The sequence below is a fragment of the Argentina anserina genome, chromosome 5, assembly GCF_933775445.1.
Source record: "Argentina anserina chromosome 5, drPotAnse1.1, whole genome shotgun sequence".
NCBI classification, from domain to species: Eukaryota; Viridiplantae; Streptophyta; class Magnoliopsida; order Rosales; family Rosaceae; genus Argentina; species Argentina anserina.
In genome coordinates this window covers 18,404,682-18,424,662 of record NC_065876.1, presented here as the reverse complement: position 1 = coordinate 18,424,662, position 19,981 = coordinate 18,404,682, and the positions used below count along the sequence as shown (strand labels likewise).

At 40.3% G+C, this 19,981-nt stretch overlaps 1 protein-coding gene and 1 pseudogene across 1 annotated transcript; one reads left to right on the top strand and one right to left on the bottom strand.

The window, feature by feature from the left end:
- Nucleotides 1–8,862: 8,862 nt before the first annotated feature.
- LOC126795664 (GDSL esterase/lipase At1g71250-like) lies at nt 8,863–10,441 on the bottom strand. The gene is made up of 4 exons (XM_050522457.1): nt 10,129–10,441; nt 9,855–9,982; nt 9,241–9,739; nt 8,863–9,083 (listed from the first exon to the last, which is right to left on the bottom strand). Exons 1-4 carry the CDS (start codon nt 10,439–10,441, stop codon nt 8,863–8,865), a joined length of 1,161 nt encoding a protein of 386 aa, XP_050378414.1.
- Nucleotides 10,442–16,238: 5,797 nt separating this feature from the next.
- Nucleotides 16,239–19,980, top strand: LOC126795662 (uncharacterized; annotated as a pseudogene).
- Nucleotide 19,981: the final 1 nt, after the last annotated feature.

Genomic DNA, 19,981 nt, shown 5'->3' with positions numbered 1-19,981 from the left:
TACATGCATTCTCAATCCTACCACTTCATTTATCTATAGGGCATCTTTGAATCGAAACAATCCTTGGTTATCATCTAATGATTACTAACAATTCAAGCATGTCACTTACTAAAGTTAACAAGAACATTAGAAAGTCTTATATGCGAAACTAACTTAGGGCCTTGAATCACATATAGTTTAAGACACAAGAAAGAGAATCATTGAATTATGGCATCATAAACTCACGACATACATAGAAAATCATTGTATAAGAAATCGCAACTACTTCATAAAATTTGATAAATCATTCATTACATAAATCTAAGAACTAACCAGAAACATAAAATCATTACAACAAGAACCAAACAAATTGCAAACATTGTCAATCTTCTTTAGCAGTATCAAAACAAGGCAGCACGACTTCAACTTGAATGGAAATCATAGACGTAGCGCTTTGGATCGAAAGGGATGAAGGGAAGATGGTGTTTACAGCTTGAATGACTTTGAGGATGATGAGTAGTGTTTAGGGTAGAGCTTTGGCTTTTTTTGGTGCATGCATTAATGATGATTCGGATGTAGATTTGTGCCTCTATATATAGGAGAAATAAGGCCCTAACTTTTCCTCACAGCCCTTAGATCAAAAGCAAATCAATGGCTGAGATAATTCTGCCGACCCCACTGGACCTCCGGATAAAGATTCAGTCATATCTCCTTGTAGGAATACGATATTGATGGGATTCTAAATCCTATAGAAAATAGACTCACACATATTTATATCCATATATGAAATGCCTTCTAATTCATTCTGAGCTATCCAGGGGAGTTCGTCGAAGTTGGACTACGAATCTTGACATATTTCTGATTCTTGCATAGATTGGGCTTCTAAGTGCATATATTCTTCTCCTTAATAATTCTGATTAATAAGAACAAAAATGAAAATATCTTCATATAGACCTTGGAAATCCATCTCCAACTTGAATTTAGAATCCAACTCCCAATAGGAATCCATATGTACCGCACGGCCTCTCCTTGTCCTTCTAGGAATCTAATTTTCAGTCTCTCATCTTTACTTGTGCAACTAGGATTACTTTCATTTTCCAACATGGATTTGTCTTTCATATTAAGAATAAGTACGTTAGAAATAAAGAAATAGGAAATGATGAACCTTACTCGAACAAGGAATCATATCTCAACAATGATTTTCAACACTTATCACGATTTCATCATTAATTCACTCATATTCAAGTTAAGCTCTACCGACACACTTATATGAATAAAAGAAACTAAAACATACGAAATAAGAGGTAACAAAGAGTAAGAATATGGTATATATACATTAAGAATGTCACACTTTGTACTCCTATCAACATTTTTATATGAAAACACAACACATGCATGCATAAGTTTTCTTATTTGATTGATATAATTTTGGGGGAAGTATTAAGTCATTTTGTTCATTCAGTAATTTATTTTCGTCCACTCATTCTAACGTTTTAAATATTTTTCCCTTGGACCCTTCATTTTCAAATGCCCAGTTTGTAGGCTTACCGACTCCCCTTAGCAGCAGTGAGGCAGTGAGTCCATCGCCGAGTATTCAGATTGTAGGTTACATGTTTAACCTATAAGTCACTTTATTTAATTTATGTTAATTGCTCTGATTACCATGAGACTTAGAACTGTATGAGATATTGGATGTTAATTTGGGTATGTTGTACAAGAATGTGGAATTAACTTGTATAATTATGGATGAGATGATTGTTGTTGGAGTTTTTAGTTGTATTGTTGCAGGTTAGGTCTATTTTCAAGTGAGACTATATCGAAGTTTTTGGTCCCCACACGACTTAGGGCGGGTCGTGTCACGGAGAGTTGCAAAAGACTTATGGAAAACATGGAGAATGTGAAACTTATGCACATTTTCAGGGAGTGCAATGGTACTGCTGATGCTTTGGCCAAGTGCAGCATCACTCTTTCTCTTGGATTGTTCACGTTTGATGAGCCTTCCCTACATGCTATTTATGCTTTTCTGGATGATCATGCTGTTGTTGCAAGAGCTAGAAGAATTGAGCGCTCCAATGGTTAGTCTCTTTGTTTGTTTTGTTTTGTTTTTTTGGTTACGCAGGGGCACAAAGGCCCAACAGAACAAACTAAGAGAGCAAACTAGAGAACAATCCCAGTTTTTCTAGGTCTAGAGACATTAGCTAAATCATCCATAAAAGTAGAAATGGTATGAACAGGAGGGTCTTCAAAAATCAATAAGCCAGGAGCATGATCAATGCTACATTAAGCAAGAGAATCAGCTGTCATGTTACTTTCCCTGAAGATGTGGTTGATCCTAGTTTCATCCATGGAAGAAATGAAGTGATGACATCCAGCAATGAGAGAACCAAGGGGATGGAGAGATAGATCAGATCTCTTGAGCAAGTTAATTAGAATGGCAGAATCTGATTCAATCTCAAGCTTAGAGATGTGAAGATTATGAGCCAACTTCAAACCATAGTATAAACTCCAAGCTTCAGCCTCAATAATGGCACCAACCCCCAGATTGATTTGAAAACCAGACACCCAATTCCCATCATGATCCCTAATGACACCACCAGCACCTATCTTACCAGACTGACCACTTCTAGTACCATCCACATTAAGTTTAAGGAACTGCTCAGGGGGTCTGATCCAAGAGAACATGTGAACATCACAAGCAGGATAAAATTTAGCTTTAAGAGCAGAAGTCTTCCATTCAAGAGCAGCATCAATAATGATTTTCCCAGGATTGAAAGGAAAACGGAAGCTAGGATCAAAAATCGCCTTATTCCTCCACTTCCAAAGGAACCATGTGTACCAACAAAGAAGTTGCACCATTTAATTCCTTTATGAGTAAGAGACTTGCAATTCAATTGAGCACTAATCCAACCCTGCCAATTTAAACCAAAGGTATTGGAAATAGCAGCAGGTTTTGAAATGCAGCTCCAAACAACCTTTGCTCTTGAACAATCTCTAAAAAGATGCATAAAAGATTCACTATCAGAATTGCAAATGGTGCAGGTGGAAGAGTTAACAAGACCACGTCTAACTCTTTGCTCATTAGTCAACAACTTCTTATGTAAAATCACCCAAAGAAAAGTTTTTTGTTTAGGGGGAATATCAAAACTCCATAAAGCCTTTCAGTGAGGGTCAGCAGGCTCATCAAAATTAAAAATAGAGTTGTAAGTAGATTTAACGGAGAAAATACCATTAGAAGTAGCAGACCATATCTTAACATCATCCCCACACCCCTCAAAACCAGTAGGAGTATTGATCACAAGATTAACAATGTCATCAGGAAGAGCAGCAGAGAGAAGATCAATGTTCCAACCCAAATCATCCCAAAAATCACAAACAGTGGCATTATGATCAACATGAGCATTAGGAATGACATGAGAAATTAAAGCATTAGGAATAAGAAAGGGATCATACTAGAAATTAATTGTTTTACCATCCCCAACTCGCCATTTCTGGCCTTGCCTAAGCATCTGAGCACCATGAACAACTCCTCTCCAAGTACTAGAACAAATCTGAAAGGGCTGGTAATTGTTATCTACAATAGAGTAATGCTTAAGATACTTCTCTTTAAAGATGGTATTCCAAATCCCAGGATCATTTTTGCCAAATTCTCCAACTAGCTTTGGCAAGCATAGCCTGATTCATATCATAAGTTCTTTTAATTCCCAAACCACCAAGAATTTTAGGCTTACACACAGTCTCCCAATTAACCAAATGAATCTTTTTCTTATCTTCAGTATCACCCCAAAGAAAGTCTCTATTTAGTTTATCCAATTTATCACACAAACTAACCGGAAATCTAGCAGTTTGCATGGCACAATTAGGGATAGCAGAAGAGACAGATTGAATGAGAACAAGTCTACCAGCCATACTCAAAGTTTTACTTTTCCAGCTTGATAGTCTGCTCTGAACTTTATCATAAATACCTGCATAAGTGTGTTTATTAACTCTTTCATAGATCAAAGGCATGCCAAGATACTTTCCCAAATCATTAGTTAACGGGGAGCCACATATTCTACTGACACATGTAGCAGTAGAAGAGCAAGTATTGGGGGAGCAGTAAATGAGAGACTTCTCATAACTGACAGCTTGACCGGATAATGCGCAGAAGATATCAAGGCATTTTTTAAGAGCATTAGCTTGAGAAATAGATGCTTCAGCAAAAAGAATGAGGTCATCAGCAAAAAACAGGTGAGAAATTTTAGGACTAGACTGAGAAGCTCTAACAGGTTTCCACAAACCATCATTAACCAAGGTATTGACCAAATGAGAAAGCTTTTCCATGCAAAGCACAAATATGTAAGGAAACAAGGGATCACCTTGTCTAATGCCTCTTTGACCTTGAAGGAGACAAAGCTTATGCAATGCATAATTAATTTGACCAAAGAATGAGGAAATTTAGCATCATAAAGCACCATCTCAATAAAATTCCAACTCAACCTATCATAAGCTTTGGATAAGTCAACTTTCCAAGCAAAGAAACCCTGCTTGCCAAAAGATTTCTTGAACTTAAAAAGAAGTTCTTGAGCAACCATGATATTATCAGAGATATTTCTACCAGGCACATAACTAACTTGGTTAGGGCTGATTAAATTCATCATCAAAGGTCTAATTCTAGCAACAATAATTTTAGAAATGACCTTGTAAATAGTAGTGCAGAGGCTGATAGGTCTAAAATTTACCATATGCTGAGGTTCCTCCACTTTAGGAACTAAGGTAATGATAATGTGATTTAAGCCTTGAGGAATGGAACAATTCTTGAAAGCATCTTGCACAACATGAAAAATATCAGCAGAGCATAAGTTCCAATGATATTGGAAAAAAAAAATAGCTGAGAAACCATCATGACCAGGGGCTTTGAGAGCACCAATGGCTTCAGGACGAGTGATGGGGTGAGAGAGAGCTGCTATGTGTTGTTGATCAATAGCAGGGAACAACCTATCAATTAGAAATCTTGAGTCCTCAGTAGAATGACCAGAGAATAGATTAATGAAAAAGTCAACAACAATCTTCTTCATGTTAGTAGAATCAGTGAACCAAACATCTTGAGCATTAAAAAGACCCTCAATCTTGTTTTTCCTCCTCCTAACCAAAGTAGTTAAGTGAAAGAAATTAGTGTTTCTGTCACCTCCTTGTAACCACTTGTCTCTAGATTTTTGCCTCCAATAAAGATTTTCCTGCTCACAAATGCCTTCATACTCTTTGATCAACTCAGCTTCAAGTTTGAGGAAAGGGTTCTCAAACCTATCACAGGCCTTTTGAATCCCCCCAAGCCTGGCAAGGATATGTCTTTTCCTGTGGAATAGGTGCCCAAAAACATCTTTGTTCCATTTAGAAAGAGCAGCATAAAGGTAAGAGATTTTTCTAGACAGATCTCCAGAAGAAGAATTCCATGAACTAGCAACAAAATCAGCATACATATTGTGGTTCATCCACATAGCTTGAAATCTGAAAGGAACATCATTTTTATTCACAAAATTATTAGAGTAAAGCTGAAGGAGAATGAGACAATGATCAGATCTAGTTTTTGGAAAATGTCTAATGAAAGCTTTAGCAAACAAAGTTCTCCAAGCAGGGCAACAAAAACCTCTATCCAATCTTTCCTTGATCTTGTTGTTACTCCAAGTGTATTTTGAGCCCTGGAAACCCATATCAATCATACCATTTCTATTCACCCAATCTCTAAGGCCAGCAAATCGACCAGAGAGAGGACCAAAATTCTTGTCATCAGCAGAGACCAGCTCATTGAAATCCCCCATAAGAGTGCAAGGGAGATTGACAGAGGTAACTAATTGATCAAGGTAGCTCCATAAACCAGCTCTAACACTATGAGTAGGACTAGCATAAATAACAATGAAAAGCCAAGGTTGTTTACCAGGAATAGAAATTTTCACATAAATGGATTGAGAGTTATCATCAATGTAATCAATCTGAACCTTGTTTCTATCCCAAAGAAGCCAAAGACCACCAGAGAACCCTCTAGCTTCAACTATAATATTATCAGACAAACCCATATCCTTGAAAAGCTTTATTAACTCTAGAAAACTGAACTCTTGGCTCACAAATGGCCAAAATATCAACACAATGCAATTTAATCAGATCTCCAACTGCGGTTTTAAAGTTCTCACTACCAGCTCCCCGAGCATTCCAGAATAAGGCTTTAAACATCATAAAAAGCATAGAAGGAGAGGTCAAAAAGACCAAATTAATCATCAGCCATGCCCTCCAACTCAGTGGAAGGCAAGCCATTAGTATTTTCTAATAAGCTATTTTTAGCAAAAGTCATATCAGCAAAATCGGCAGATTTAGCATTAGTACCTGAAGGGGCAACATCACCTTGAATGGAAGTATCCATAAGAACAAACTCATTAACAAGAAGGGAAGGTTCCTCAGGAAGCTGATTTCCAAAGAGAGCTGCAGTTCCTGTTCCAAAACCAGCAAACTCACAATTATCAAAAGAAAGTTTCTTAGAAATGTGATACTGCTGTTTAGTGGAGGAGGAGCTTTTGTTTCTTTTCTGGTACTTGAGGGAGATTTTAGAGCCACTACAAGTACCAACATTTGAAGCATCCTTCATAGGGGCTCTGTCAAAGATTTTCTTAGATCCCAATTTTGTATCAATAGATTTCAATTTATCAGAATGTTGGACAATTGGATTAGTCTTCATAGGGGAAACAATTTTCTTAGAACCCTCATAATTAGTAGTGGTTACAGCTGATTTTGATTGCTTCTCTTGAAAGTTAGTCCAGAGCTTGACAATGGAAGGGACTGAAAGGTTCGTATCATTGTCGCTAATAGTCTTGGTTTCAACATAAACAGTTGCTTCATCTTCTCACAGGACAGAGAATCTAGATCCCTTAGAGTGATTCTTACCAAAATTGCCAGAATGAGTAGCTTTCTTTTTATTAGTTCATGAGCATCCAGGGCCCCATGTCTTCTTTAATCACAGAAGAAAGATCATGACAATCATCAGCAGCAATCATTGAATCATAATTCATACCAGAATCTAAAACATCCTTACTAGAGACATTAGGAGTAGCAACAACATTAGAGGGACTAGGCATAACAATCTTAGAAGGGCACTTATCTTTGGATGGCCAAAGCAACCACACTCAAAGCAAATCATAGAGATGCCCTCATAAACAACATTATAAGCAATTGACTCAACCTCAACAAAAGCACGCAAATGTTTACTTAAATCAACTTCAATACTCCTATTTTCTCTTCCTTTTCATTAAAATTTCAAAATCAGCTTTTGATTCTAGCCCTTAGATCTATTCAATCTCTTCTAATCCCACCGTTCATTCCCTTATTTAAAAGAGAGAGTATGGTCAGACTTTGGTCAAAGACCAAAACAGAAGCTCTGCGTGTTCTCCCTTTCAGACCCAAAAACCCGACGGTAGGAAGACGGGTCAACCCGATTTTTCTAGGCAGCTCCGCCGATGGCGCGACTCCAAAAGATCCAAATCAGCTTCTCTCAACGTCGCCTACCTCCATGTCAAGCCATGCAGGTGATCGGAGAAGAATTTAGTGAACTGGAAACTTGAGGTTTTCCAACCACCGTTGCTCTTCATCTTCTAAGTTGTTAAACTTTGATTATTCATCAGTTTCAGGTGAGAATCATACTCCATTCATCGAAATCCCAACTTTCTTTCAGTTTCGATTCTAATCTGATTCTTCAGCCTTTAGTTCAATCAATTTCAACTCAACCCAGATTTATTTTCTTCTGCATTTATTCATCGGTGTTATCATCATCGAAATCCTTTTATATAGTCACCAAATCAGGTCAGAATGTTAAGGGAAACAGGAAGAGAAGCTGAGGAGGAACTCGACTGAAGAACTAAAACCATTTTTCGCACACTCCCCACCGTCTTCTTTTTATTCCCTTCTATAAACGAGTTCGATTGATAAATCTCTCAAGGAAGGTCGATGAAGTGTGATAAGGTTCCATCGTCTGTCCTTATCCCCTTAGGGTTTTCTCCATTATCCTCTATATATATTAGAAATAATATCTATACTCATATATTACTATAGACACATTTCCTTAATTACAATAGCTAGTTAATTTGTAATAGGTGCACCCAATTATAATGTCATCCATTACACTACACATAATTATAAATCAATCTCAATTTCATGATGTGTCTAAGCCGTCCACTACACATAATTAATTACTTCATGACCTTCAATTCCATAATATTATATACATTTGATATCTCCTTTTATAATATGCGAATTATTACATGAAGGAACCTCGATAAGGATATTAAGAGCTAATTCACACCAAGACTGAAACATTCAAAGAAGGGTTCATACAACCTGTTACCAGACATTCATATCATTACCAACAAAAGGACGTTAGAATTCAATGAGCACCATCTGAATATCAATATGACAAAAGGACGATGCTTGTCTATTAGAATACGAAAATAGTATAGGAACAATTCCAATAATCAAAGACCCCAAATTGAATCAAGGCAATATAGATAAGAAATTACTTTCCCTACCTCTTAGTTTCCAGCAGCTAGACATGCCAATCGACTGCTACAGAGGACAATCCAATTCCAATGCTAACACTGACCAAAACTATCAGCAATCAATTCACCTAATTGAGAGGGAGTGGTGTCGCGAGTTATATCTTATAATTAGTGTTGTAAATATTGTTGTAATTAGTTTCGTAATAGGACTTGGTGTGTGTCTTGTATATATACTCCAGTTATAGAGAGCATAGAATATATCAGAATTTCCCAATCTCTTTGATTCTTGGTTCTGTTTCACTTGCATTTGATATATATAGAATTTAATATGCTAGCTTGATCAGATTTTTTTTTTTTTAAATCGATCAGATTATATGAGAGACAGTTGTTGGACATTGATAGGGTAACTATAAGAGGTTGGCCCATTAAAAGCCCGCCAAGCAAGGACTGCGTTTGCAGCTTCAGTTGGGTGGAAAGCATCCCAAAACATATATTGATTTCTATTTGAGCATGGAACTGCAAATGGTAGGCATGTTATCTGCCCTTGGTTCCTCCCAATTCCACAGCAAGCCCTATCAATCACACTCAAACCTGCACGCATAAGCCAATGCCAATCATATTTAAATCAACAATTTGTAACCATAACATGCTATATATCTACTTATCTAACGCTAATTTATGGTTCAAATCGTGTGTGTGTGTGTGTGTGTGTATCAGAATAGGCCGGAGTGTTCAATATTTTACTTACCATAGGGTGCAGGATTATTCAGAATGTCACCAAAAGCACCATAAGCATTGCCGTACACAAAGATTGCACCAGGATGGTTGCTGTTAAGTTGGGTAACGAGCGATCTGAGCCCTTGATTGAAGCTTCCAATGATCTGATTGACATTGTCAACACATCTTCCTGGCGGAGCCTTACCAGATGCTCTTTGGTTAGGAATGCAACCCAAGGGGCCAATTCCTACCAGCACAAACTTCCTCAATCCAAGACTATGCAAAGCCAGAATCTCTGTGGCATAGCGATTAAGGAGGAGGTTAGCAAAGGCTGGAGGAGTGTAAGTGTAACTGGAGGAATAGAGGCAGGGCATTAGATAGTTGTTGAGGTAATCATTGCTCCCAAACACCAAAATAGCAATCGACTTAGCCAGGTACTGGGTCAGGTTAGTTCCTCCCATCATTGTTCTCAACTGATTCAAGGTGCTCTCGAAATTCAACACTTGCTGGCTTAGGGCATACCGATCTCCCTTGAATTAACACACGTGCATGCACGTTCATCATAAATTTTAAGGAACTAAAAAAAATAACATTCATATTTTAGACAAGCCAGTTAAGCTAGTAGCTTGTACGTGATCGACTTACGTATTGTCGACCTGTCTCATCGAGTATGCCAGCAGCTGCTGAAGCATAATTGACTCCCCTGAGTATGTTGCTCCCTTTTGCATTAGGATCTGCGAAGGCTGGAGCATAAGGAAGATCCAGCAAATTTCCTGCAGAGTACATAGCAAATAATTGATTAATTGATCGAAGAAAACATGCATGCAGGTATATGCGTAATAAATAATTAACTAGCTAGATTATACAGACTAATGAGACTATACAGGGATATAGCTAGCTAGACACGAGGCGCGCGCACCAAGCATATCAACGGAAGTTCTTCCATTGGTGAATCTGCCGGAGGGGCCTCCCCGGAAATCGATGCCATAAGGAAAATAATTGGATTTAGCGAAGGAACTTAAAAAGTTGTTGTTGCCAACATCAATGAGCGAGTCCCCGAATGCAAACATTGCCGGAACCGGCACTGCTGCTGACTTCCCAAATCCCACGCCAGCCACCATACTACCACTAATTAAGATCATCGTGAACACCACGCCGATGGTATAATTGGCTAACCGCAGCCGTTCATTACAAATCGCTATCATCTTCTTACCACCCATGCAGGCATCCATCGATCTATAGATAGCTGGATCTTCACAACCAAATAATGGCCCAACAGATATAGCTCTCAATGAGAAATATACATGAAAGGATGAGGAATTCAGGAAAGTGGTGGTGTTTGTTCATATCCAAATCTATCGGTTATGGTAAGAAAAAGCCTTTCAATCTTGCTTTTGTACGCCTTTTCTTCTAAATTTGCTCTATTCAATCGATCTCTCTTCTAGCTAGGGATGTAGCTAGCTTGCTTCATTGCATGTTGTCATGAGCTCATCTTATCACATGTATTGCACGTAGTTATCGTTTGTTACGTAGGATTCATGTGGACCAAATGCATATATTGTTTCTCCCTCCTTACGTTTTCTACTCATTTGCAACCCGAAGGATGCGTCTCGTGTCTCAAATTTTCCAGTTAGTCTCAAGATCTGACTCTGATTCTGGATTTCTAATAAAAATCAGGAAAAAGAAAAACTGAAGAAGAACATGAACAAGGCTAATCAACTATAGTTGCATAACGAAGTTCATGATAAATCCTAGGTTTTGATAATGTGTCATAGTTGAACTTATGACCGCAACGTACAGTTGAATAATGAATAAGTGACGTAAAGTCACAAAAAAGACGGAAAATTCTATATATACAACCTTTTTTTGGCAAAATATATATACAGCCTTGGAATTGATATTCTTGGAATCAAATAAAATCAATGTCTCTACTGAAGAATGGTATTATTGAAAAAAATAAGTAAATCTCAACAGGTATTGCTATAGAATGTGAAATATGTTTGTTCTTTTAACAGACTAAACATCGTAATTACTTGACATTTTAGGGTTCGATTGGCCCAAAAACCAATTGCATGTACGATTTGATTTAGGCATAAGGAAAACCTGCTAAGCCTCTTATACTCCACTAATACATATCCTGGTCTATCTTTGTTGCCCATAACTCTCCACGAGCAACTCCACTATTTTTCTCGGTTTCACTCTCCATATTTATTTGGCTTCTGGGTTTTCAGCTTTGGCAGAGAATTTGTGGAGAGAGAAACAGATATGGGCCCTCTGTCCCCATTGTTTGACAAGCATCACCGTGCTACATCACTGCCACCATCGGACTCACCAGCTTCTGACAGGTCGGCCGTGATCTCCGCGTCGTCCTCCGACGCCGGAAAACAGCGCAGGCTGCCGGCACAGCCATGCCCGGATTTCCCCTGGACACCCACCAGATTCCAGAATTTCCACTCTATATATGGCAAATTCAGATCTATAATCAGTTTTTTGAGTTAATCTAGGTTTGCAAAAGTTGCAAAGACGAGATCTCTCCAAAAAACAATTGCATATGGGTTTGATCCAACCTTGGCGGTGCCGCACCGGCTTAAATTCGCCCCCAACATCTATTCAATACACCCAACTACAACAAAAAACCACTAGGTTCTTTACCAATTTGCAAAACAGCAGAAAAAGCAAATCTGGGATCTCCGACACCAATTAGCGGTTTGAATCAGCCAGCAAATCTGTGATCTTCGACACCATCCAGCGGTTTGAATCAGCCTTATCAAGGTTCTTGTCTCCTCACAACGCCCAAAATCCAGCAAAAAACTACTGGGTTCTTTGAACCTGCAAAAATTGACACAGAGAGAGACCGTGTTTTGGTTTAATCTAGCTTGGCCAAAATCTCCGTGGGACCGGAGCCTTTCCCAGCTATTCAGCGCCGGCCTAATTCACACGGCGTTTATTCAATGTTGTACAACATCGAATTTACAGCGAGTCAAGCTACTGACGGCATTTATTCAATGCTCTACAATATTCGTTCTCACCTGGGTTGAACTCTCCAATTTGCACGATCTCCTCTCCGTGAGCTCTACGATTCACGGAAACCTTTAAGAAAGAACAAATCTGGGTTTCTTCCAATTGAAAACAAAAACAAAAACAAAAATAGACAGAGAACGACAATCTTGCCCATCTCAACCTCGATGGCACCAATTTCACAGGGGCAGTCTCGTCTGTCAGTTGCATCCCCAAACTCACACCTTTGGATCTAGAAAACAAAGGAAAAGTGGCGAATGAGGGAAATGAACTATGAAACATGCCCGGCCAAAAATCGTTCTCCCGGGCCGAAAACACCACCCGACCGACCCTCGAACTGGCCCCGTGATCCGGATGGCTGCGCCGCCCTCTTCCCGGCCCTGAGATTTCTTCAATCCGACTCTTTCTCCCTGCCGGCCAAGGTGTTCTTGGCTTGACGCGCCCGCGCGACCCCTCTCCCGGTTAAAAGCCCGGGGCCCGGCCGGTCCTGTCTCTCTACCCAGCTCGACGCCCCCGGCTCGGAGCCAGTCCCAGAGATCTCATCCGGCTGCTCCGCCCGAATGCACTCCCCCCGCCTCGTCTGCCCTCTGCCCCGACCCAGCGTCTCTCCAACCCGGATACTCACTCGCCCGGAGCTCAGCACCCGGCTCACTTCGACCGGCAGCTCCTCCTCCCGGCCCGAACAAACTTCCGGAGCCACTCTCCCCCGGCCCGGAACCCACATTCCCGTCCTCTCTTTCGGGAGTTCTCTAATATTTGAAAAGTATTAAAAATGGCCGGTCAACAACAGTCAACACTCGACGAGACTCATCTCACGTCGCGTCCCACTCTTTTGAATCGGGACGGAACAAGGGTTTTTAAGAATGCATTCCACTCGGGATTAATCCCGGATGGGACGGGACGGGACGGGACAAATCCCACTTACCTATGAAGTTAAATAAAAACCTATATTTTTACTTTTTCATTAACAAAGTAACATTCAATAATGAATATTTTAACAAAAAAATGCATATTATGTTCAAAATATTATAATTTACCATTATTATTTGAGTTGATATAATTTTGGAGTTATTAAGAACATAAATTAGTTTCATTTTAATACAAATATATAAGAATTTTTAAGTTTTCATTAAAGGTGGGACGGGACGGGATGAATCGAGATAGAAATTATTTGTCTCACGTCCCATCCCACTATTATGAAACGGGACGAGATCGGGACGGGACGAACGTTTTTAGACCTCTGTCCCGTCCCGTCCCTGTGAATTTCGGGACGGGATCGGAATTTCCGTTTTTTATGTCCACCCCTAATGGCACCACTATTTGATTATCTATTATTTATTCACCGGGCTTCTGATTCTCAGATATCTAGCTCAACACTTATATATTTCCCTGGTGAGATGCGACTACCACTGGGAAGCTTTCTTATATGGGCATGCTATCTTGCCCGGATTCTTATGTATTTCCTTGGTGAGGTACAACTGCCACCGGGACGTTTTCTTACATGGGCAACGAGCTTTGTCGACGCTCCATTCTTTATGTATATTATCTACGGCATCTTCATGCCTCTCCGGTACACGTCCCCTTACACTTGACTCTTCATTACATTATCTAAATGGCTATACCTAAAAGGCTACACCCGATGTCTACTTTACATAACAACATTTCAAGCAAAATTATATAACCGCCTTTTGCTCATATTTCTACATATGCTTGCTTGACTCACTCACTTTTGATGGTCACTCTCTCCACGGGATCTAACTCCCACATATTTGCCAATGGTTCTAATGCCACGATTTTCGCCAACGGGGGTCATGGGTCATTCGCCAGATCAAAGATGCTCAAACTGCTCTAGCCGCCTTCGGACCTAACATTGGGATCCTAGGTCACTCTCTAGGTCCATGGATGCTCCTTGAGGTTAGTTAACCCACGTGCCTAACTGAGCTTGTTAGTTAACCCTTGTCTAACATTGAGATCCTAGTCCACTCTCCAAGTCCTAGCTAGGCACACTCCAGGTCAGGAGGCGCTCGCATTTGGTTAACCCATGCGTCCGATGCGGGGGTCCTCGACCGGCTCTAGCGGTTAGTACCTAACACATACAACCGGGGCCATAGATCCATGGATGTTTCAAGCGGTCAGTACCTAACCCGCAGTCAGTACCTAACTCGAAATCCTAGGTCACTTCAGAACCATGGACGCTTAGGATTCTAGTTAACCCTTGAGCCTAGTTCTGAGGTCCTAGGTCGCTCGCCAGACCCATGGATGCCCCAACCGTTGGGCCGCCTCCGGGCCTAGCGGTCCACTCCCCGACACGACCCCGACTGCACTCACCATGACTGCACCGGCCCCGGTCGTATCTTGCCCCAGCTACACCGGCCCTGGTCGTGCGCACTCGCCCCGGTCATGTCGTCCCCCGGCCTCACCAACCTGATCGTGTCTTTCCCTTGTCGCACCCGCTCGGTCGTGCCTCTCCCTGGTCGTGTCTTGCCCCGGCTATACCGGTCGCACTCGCCCCGGCCGCACCAACCCCTTCTCTACCGCCTCGGCCACATATCGCCTTGGCCTAATTCGGGCGCGCACTTAGACAGTCCCCAACCCGGCTCCTTCAATTCCGGACACCGGGGGACTTGTACCTCCGCTTCGCCATGACCCGAATACTGGGGACTGAATGTTTCACCTGCCACATGATCACATGCGTTACACACATACTTGCCTTGCCCCGGTTGCACCGGCCCGGCTTAACTTCAAAGGAACTATGTCTGGTTTGATCTCATACATGGGTACGTAGGCACTCTAGCACCTAAAGAGAACCGTATGTCGCCAGCATCGCCGTCTGATCCCTCGGATCATGGCCATCTATGGCACACATCGCCATATGGTCCCCCGGACCACGCCGCACATATTGAATGCATCGCCATATGATCCCCCGGATCACTTATCGCCATATGTTGGCATGTTGTATACGCTGCCACATGCTCCTCCGAATTATAACATTCGCCTGTCTTGATTTCGGTTCTCTCGGAACCGTACTTATTTCCTCGTTTGGTCTCTCCGGGGCGTGACATCTTTCCACATGTCCGTCCCTGCCACACGGAGACTGGGAGACTTATACATTATGCATCATATGCACGCTCATTATATATCATATGCATGCTCATCGTGCACCACGTGCATGCTCATCGTGCACCACGTGCATGCTCATCGTGCACCACGTGCATGCTCATCGTGCACCACGTGCATGCTCATCGTGCACCACGTGCATGCTCATTGTGCACCACTTGCATCCTCATCATGCATCCTCATCATATGTCCCACATGCCATACTCATATCATTGTGCATGTTTCCTAACGCCCCGTCTGCCCCTCTCTTGTATGGGGACTTAGGGGACTGGGGACTGGTAGTGTAGCCGCTGGTGCTCCAGCACTTGTTCGAGCTCACACTCCCAATGTTTTATTTGATAAATTCCCCACCCAAGAAAGTCTCTTGACCGGGAATTTGGGGACTTGTTAACGCTACGCCCTTTAATGGGCTAAACATCGTAATTGCTCGCCGCTTTAGGGTCCGATTGGCCAAAAAGCCCATTGCAGATATTATTAGCCCACGAGGGCATTTTGGTAAATTCACTGGTTACACCCTAATTATCTCTATAAATACGCCTCTCCTCTCCACATCGAGGGAAGCCTCCTAAGCCTCTTATACTCCACTAACACATATCCTAGTCTATGTTTGTTGAATTAGGCATCGAAGCATTGAAGGCCGGCCAACCCAGTCTTCACCCCATAACGTCGTGTGCCTGTGGTTTATAAGTAATCGGAGAGCTTGATCGGTTGATCAGAGTTATCCATGCCATAAATTCCGACGTAACAATGTCGACAACTGTCAGTCAGCAAATCTTTCAGTTACGTAGCTAATAGTCCAAACCATTTTTTCTTCATCATTCAATTCTTTTTGCACTACGCTATCTATATATCCCAGAAAGTTCAACACAAAGTCACAAACCAAACTCTTCAAACATGGCTGTTGATATTCTGGTCATTCCTTTTTTCAGTCATGGCCATCTCTTCCCTTTAATGGAGCTCTGCAAACACTTGTCCTCTAGAAACTTCAAAGCCGTCTTGATCTTCTCTTCCAAATTCTCCTCCAGCATACCTGCATCCCTCTGTCAGTACCCACTTTTCGAAATAATTGAAATATCAGAAAGACCGCCGCAGGAGCCAAGTTCTCAGCCGTGTCACTGCCACCATGAACACCACAGCTAGATAGCGCTCGGGCTCGAGTAACTCCTCTCGACCTCGAAGCATGATCCGGAATCAGTCCGACCCATTTATACTATTGTTGACAAGAAGATGAGATGGACTTTCGAGATTTTCAACAAATATGAAATTTCGGCAGTCAGTTTCTTCAGTTCTTGTGCTTGCTCTGTCGCCATGGAGTATGCCACGTGGAAGGATAGGCCGCTAGATGTCAAAGATGGTGAGACTCATTTACTACCTGGCTTGCACGAAGAAATGGCTATTACGGTTTTGTATATTAAGCAACTGAAGGTACACGGATTAGCCTCCATGAGGTGATGAAGAGACTAGTTAAGGGGCATCATTGATGTCCTTTCCTAGTTGGACTAGGAAAACTGATGGCAATGATTATTACGGTTTGATTTCCACTAGAAAAAGAATTCCACCAATTTGATTATATGGGTAGATTGATATTTATTTGGGTATATATAAATTGTTATAGAAAAAGGCTTTAGATTAAAAGATGTATTCTATATTTATATGGATTTTTCCTTTTCTATATAAAGTTGTATTAGGAAGGAGTTTGGTTTTAATTCCTATTGGTACTAGGGTTAAGGAGTTATTTTTTCTGTCAGGTTTATATATAGGCAGTAGGTTGGTTGTTCAAGGGAAATGACGTAGCTATACATGGGCTACGGTGAGCTGTAGCTCATCTCAAATTATTAAAACTTGTCTTTCTAGCTTAATTTTAGCGTTGAAATTTAAATTTTAAATATTAGGCTACCTCAAATTTCTATATATAGTTCATAAATAATAGTAAATTTTTTTCTAGCCCAATCCATTATGAAATATTGGCTCCGCCCTTGTTCAAGGGTGTATAGACAGATATAGTATAGGTGAAACAAACGAGAAGAACATTCACCACAAAGTTGAGCTTAGTGGTAGGAGATCATAGTGACTTCATTGAAGACCTTAGTGGCAACATTGACAACCTCAATAAAGTCGACCTACATGTGATTACAACGATCTTAGTGAGGTTGTATCGACACTTGAAGCAACAATCTTAGTGAGATTGTTTCATACTTGATTGTGACTATCTAGTAAGAAGTATTTTACTTTTGAGAACAATATTATTATTGATTAAGGTGTAATCATTGTAATATCGTTTATTCAATAGAAAAGTAAAATTCTTCTACATATTCCGATGTTATTACTCGTTATTTTTCTATCTTGTATTTTCATTTGGGACCTAAGCAGGTGCTGGAGGTGTCCGGTAGATCTAGCTCAAGATGGAACGTCAAGTATTGAATCAACCTCATATGCTTAAAAGTATGGATTTCGCTCAATGGATGCTTCAGATGAGATTATTTATATGTGATATTGATTTTCATGCATGGAGGAGTGTTGAACGTAAAACCTCCAATGAAAGAAGTTGATCCAAAAGCTACTGAATGAAAATCTACTGTTTAATTAAAGGATAAAGATGAGTGGACTGAAAAGGAGATTAAGGCTAGTGATGGAAATCACAAGGTTCTGAATGCTTTTTACGCATCAATGAGCAGAGATGAGAGAAAAAAAAGTTCCCAATTGCGTTACGGCAAAACAGGTTTGGGATAAATTAAGTGTTTTAAATGAAGGTAATGATATTGTAAAAGAACAAACATTACAACAATATTACTCTGAAATTGATGCTTTAAAATGAGAAATGATGAATCTATTGATGAATTTTACAGTCGTTTTACTGATCTTTCTTGTTTGTGTGAAAGCATAGGAAGACCTTTACAGGAATCTGACATTGTTAGAAAAATATTACGGTCTCTTCCAAAGTCATACAGGATGAAAAAGACAATGATTTATGAGCAATATAATCTCAACACTTATTTGGTGGACTTGTTGATTGGAAATTTCAATGCTTGGGAGATGGAGCTCGATGAGGACGAAAGACTAAAATGTAAGAATTCTAAAAATATTGTGTTAAGTGTTACACAACCCTCTAATTCAAATTTAGAGGAGTCTGAAAAAAAAATAATCAAAACAATCAAAATTGTAGGAGGAATTTTAATAGAAATAATAGGCGTTTTGAGAAACGTAATGATAATTCCTTACAAAAGAAGTATGGGTATGGAAGTAGTAGTAATAGTAATAAGAAGTGTTATACTTGTGGTGGCATTGGTCATATTGTTCCTGATTGTGGAAACAAGAAATCTGATTCAGGTAATAAGGCTTACAAGACCTCTTGGAGTGATGATGATGATAGTTTCTCAAAAAGGGACAACGTTTGCTCTTGTATCTTCTTTCTCTCTAGATTATACAGGTTCTGAAATTGAGGATGAAGATGATCAAGAAGACAATGAGATGTTAGAATATCAAGCAAGAGTTGTAAAAGCTGCGGAGAAAATTTCAGAAAAGAACACTTTGTTAAATCAACAAGTGGAGAAGTTGGAAGGTGAAAACTTGAAATGGGAAAAGGAAAAACTGAATCTGGAAGAGAAGAATTACAATGGTGATCATGTCCTTGAAAGAAAACGGCTTCTACCTAAATTGCAAATACTTCATGATGAGGTAATTCAAAAGGATAATTTAATTGATTTATTAAATTATAAACTTGGTAAGTTGCATATTTTGCTTGATAGTACAAAGGTTGGAAAATTTCAGAATAACTCAAAATATCTATCTGACATTCTGAGTTCAGGAAATAGCTACAAGGATCGAACTAGATTTGGATATATTGATGTCTAGTTCAAATAATAATTATAATGTTTTTACCAATTTTGTGGGGAGTGTGCCGGAGATATATTGGAAATCAATCGGAATGCTCATTAACGACCACAAAGTCCGAATCAATAAAAAATTCGAACATCACGGAAGATGAAGTGAATGAGTGGCTATATACGAAACCAATTGGATCGGTGATATATATCTCCTTTGGGACGGTGGTGGGTCCCACCAAACCATAGCGGAGGCGTTGGAAGCATCAACCCGGCAGTTTATATGGGTAGTCCGAGCGAATGCGAGCCTCTCGTCCGGTCATCTGGTGCTACTACAACCCGATTCGAGACCCGTAGATGCCTATTTTCCGCGTGGGCTTGAAGCTTGTGTAGGAAACAGAGGCATGATTGTACAGAGATGGGCACCAGTCGCACCACAACTCTTGATTTTGAGTCATCTGTTGACAGGGGGTTTCCTTTCGCATTGTGGGTGGAATTCAACCGTGGAAGCAATCGGTCGTGGAGTTCCATTTTTGGCGTGGCCAATTAGAGGAGACCAACACTCAAACGCTAAATTGGTAACGAGTTATCTTAGAGCCGGGTACTTGATTTCCGAAGATTTATTGCAAATGATGAAACAAGAGGATATAACAAGAGGAATTCAGAAGCTAATGAGTGATGAAGAGATGAACCAACGAGCGGTGAAGCTTTGCACTAAGTTTGAGCATGGCTTTGCAACAAGTTCAGTTACAGCTTTAGATGCCTTTAAGGACTTCATTAGACATGAATTTGGCAAACCAACTTCAGCTCATTGAC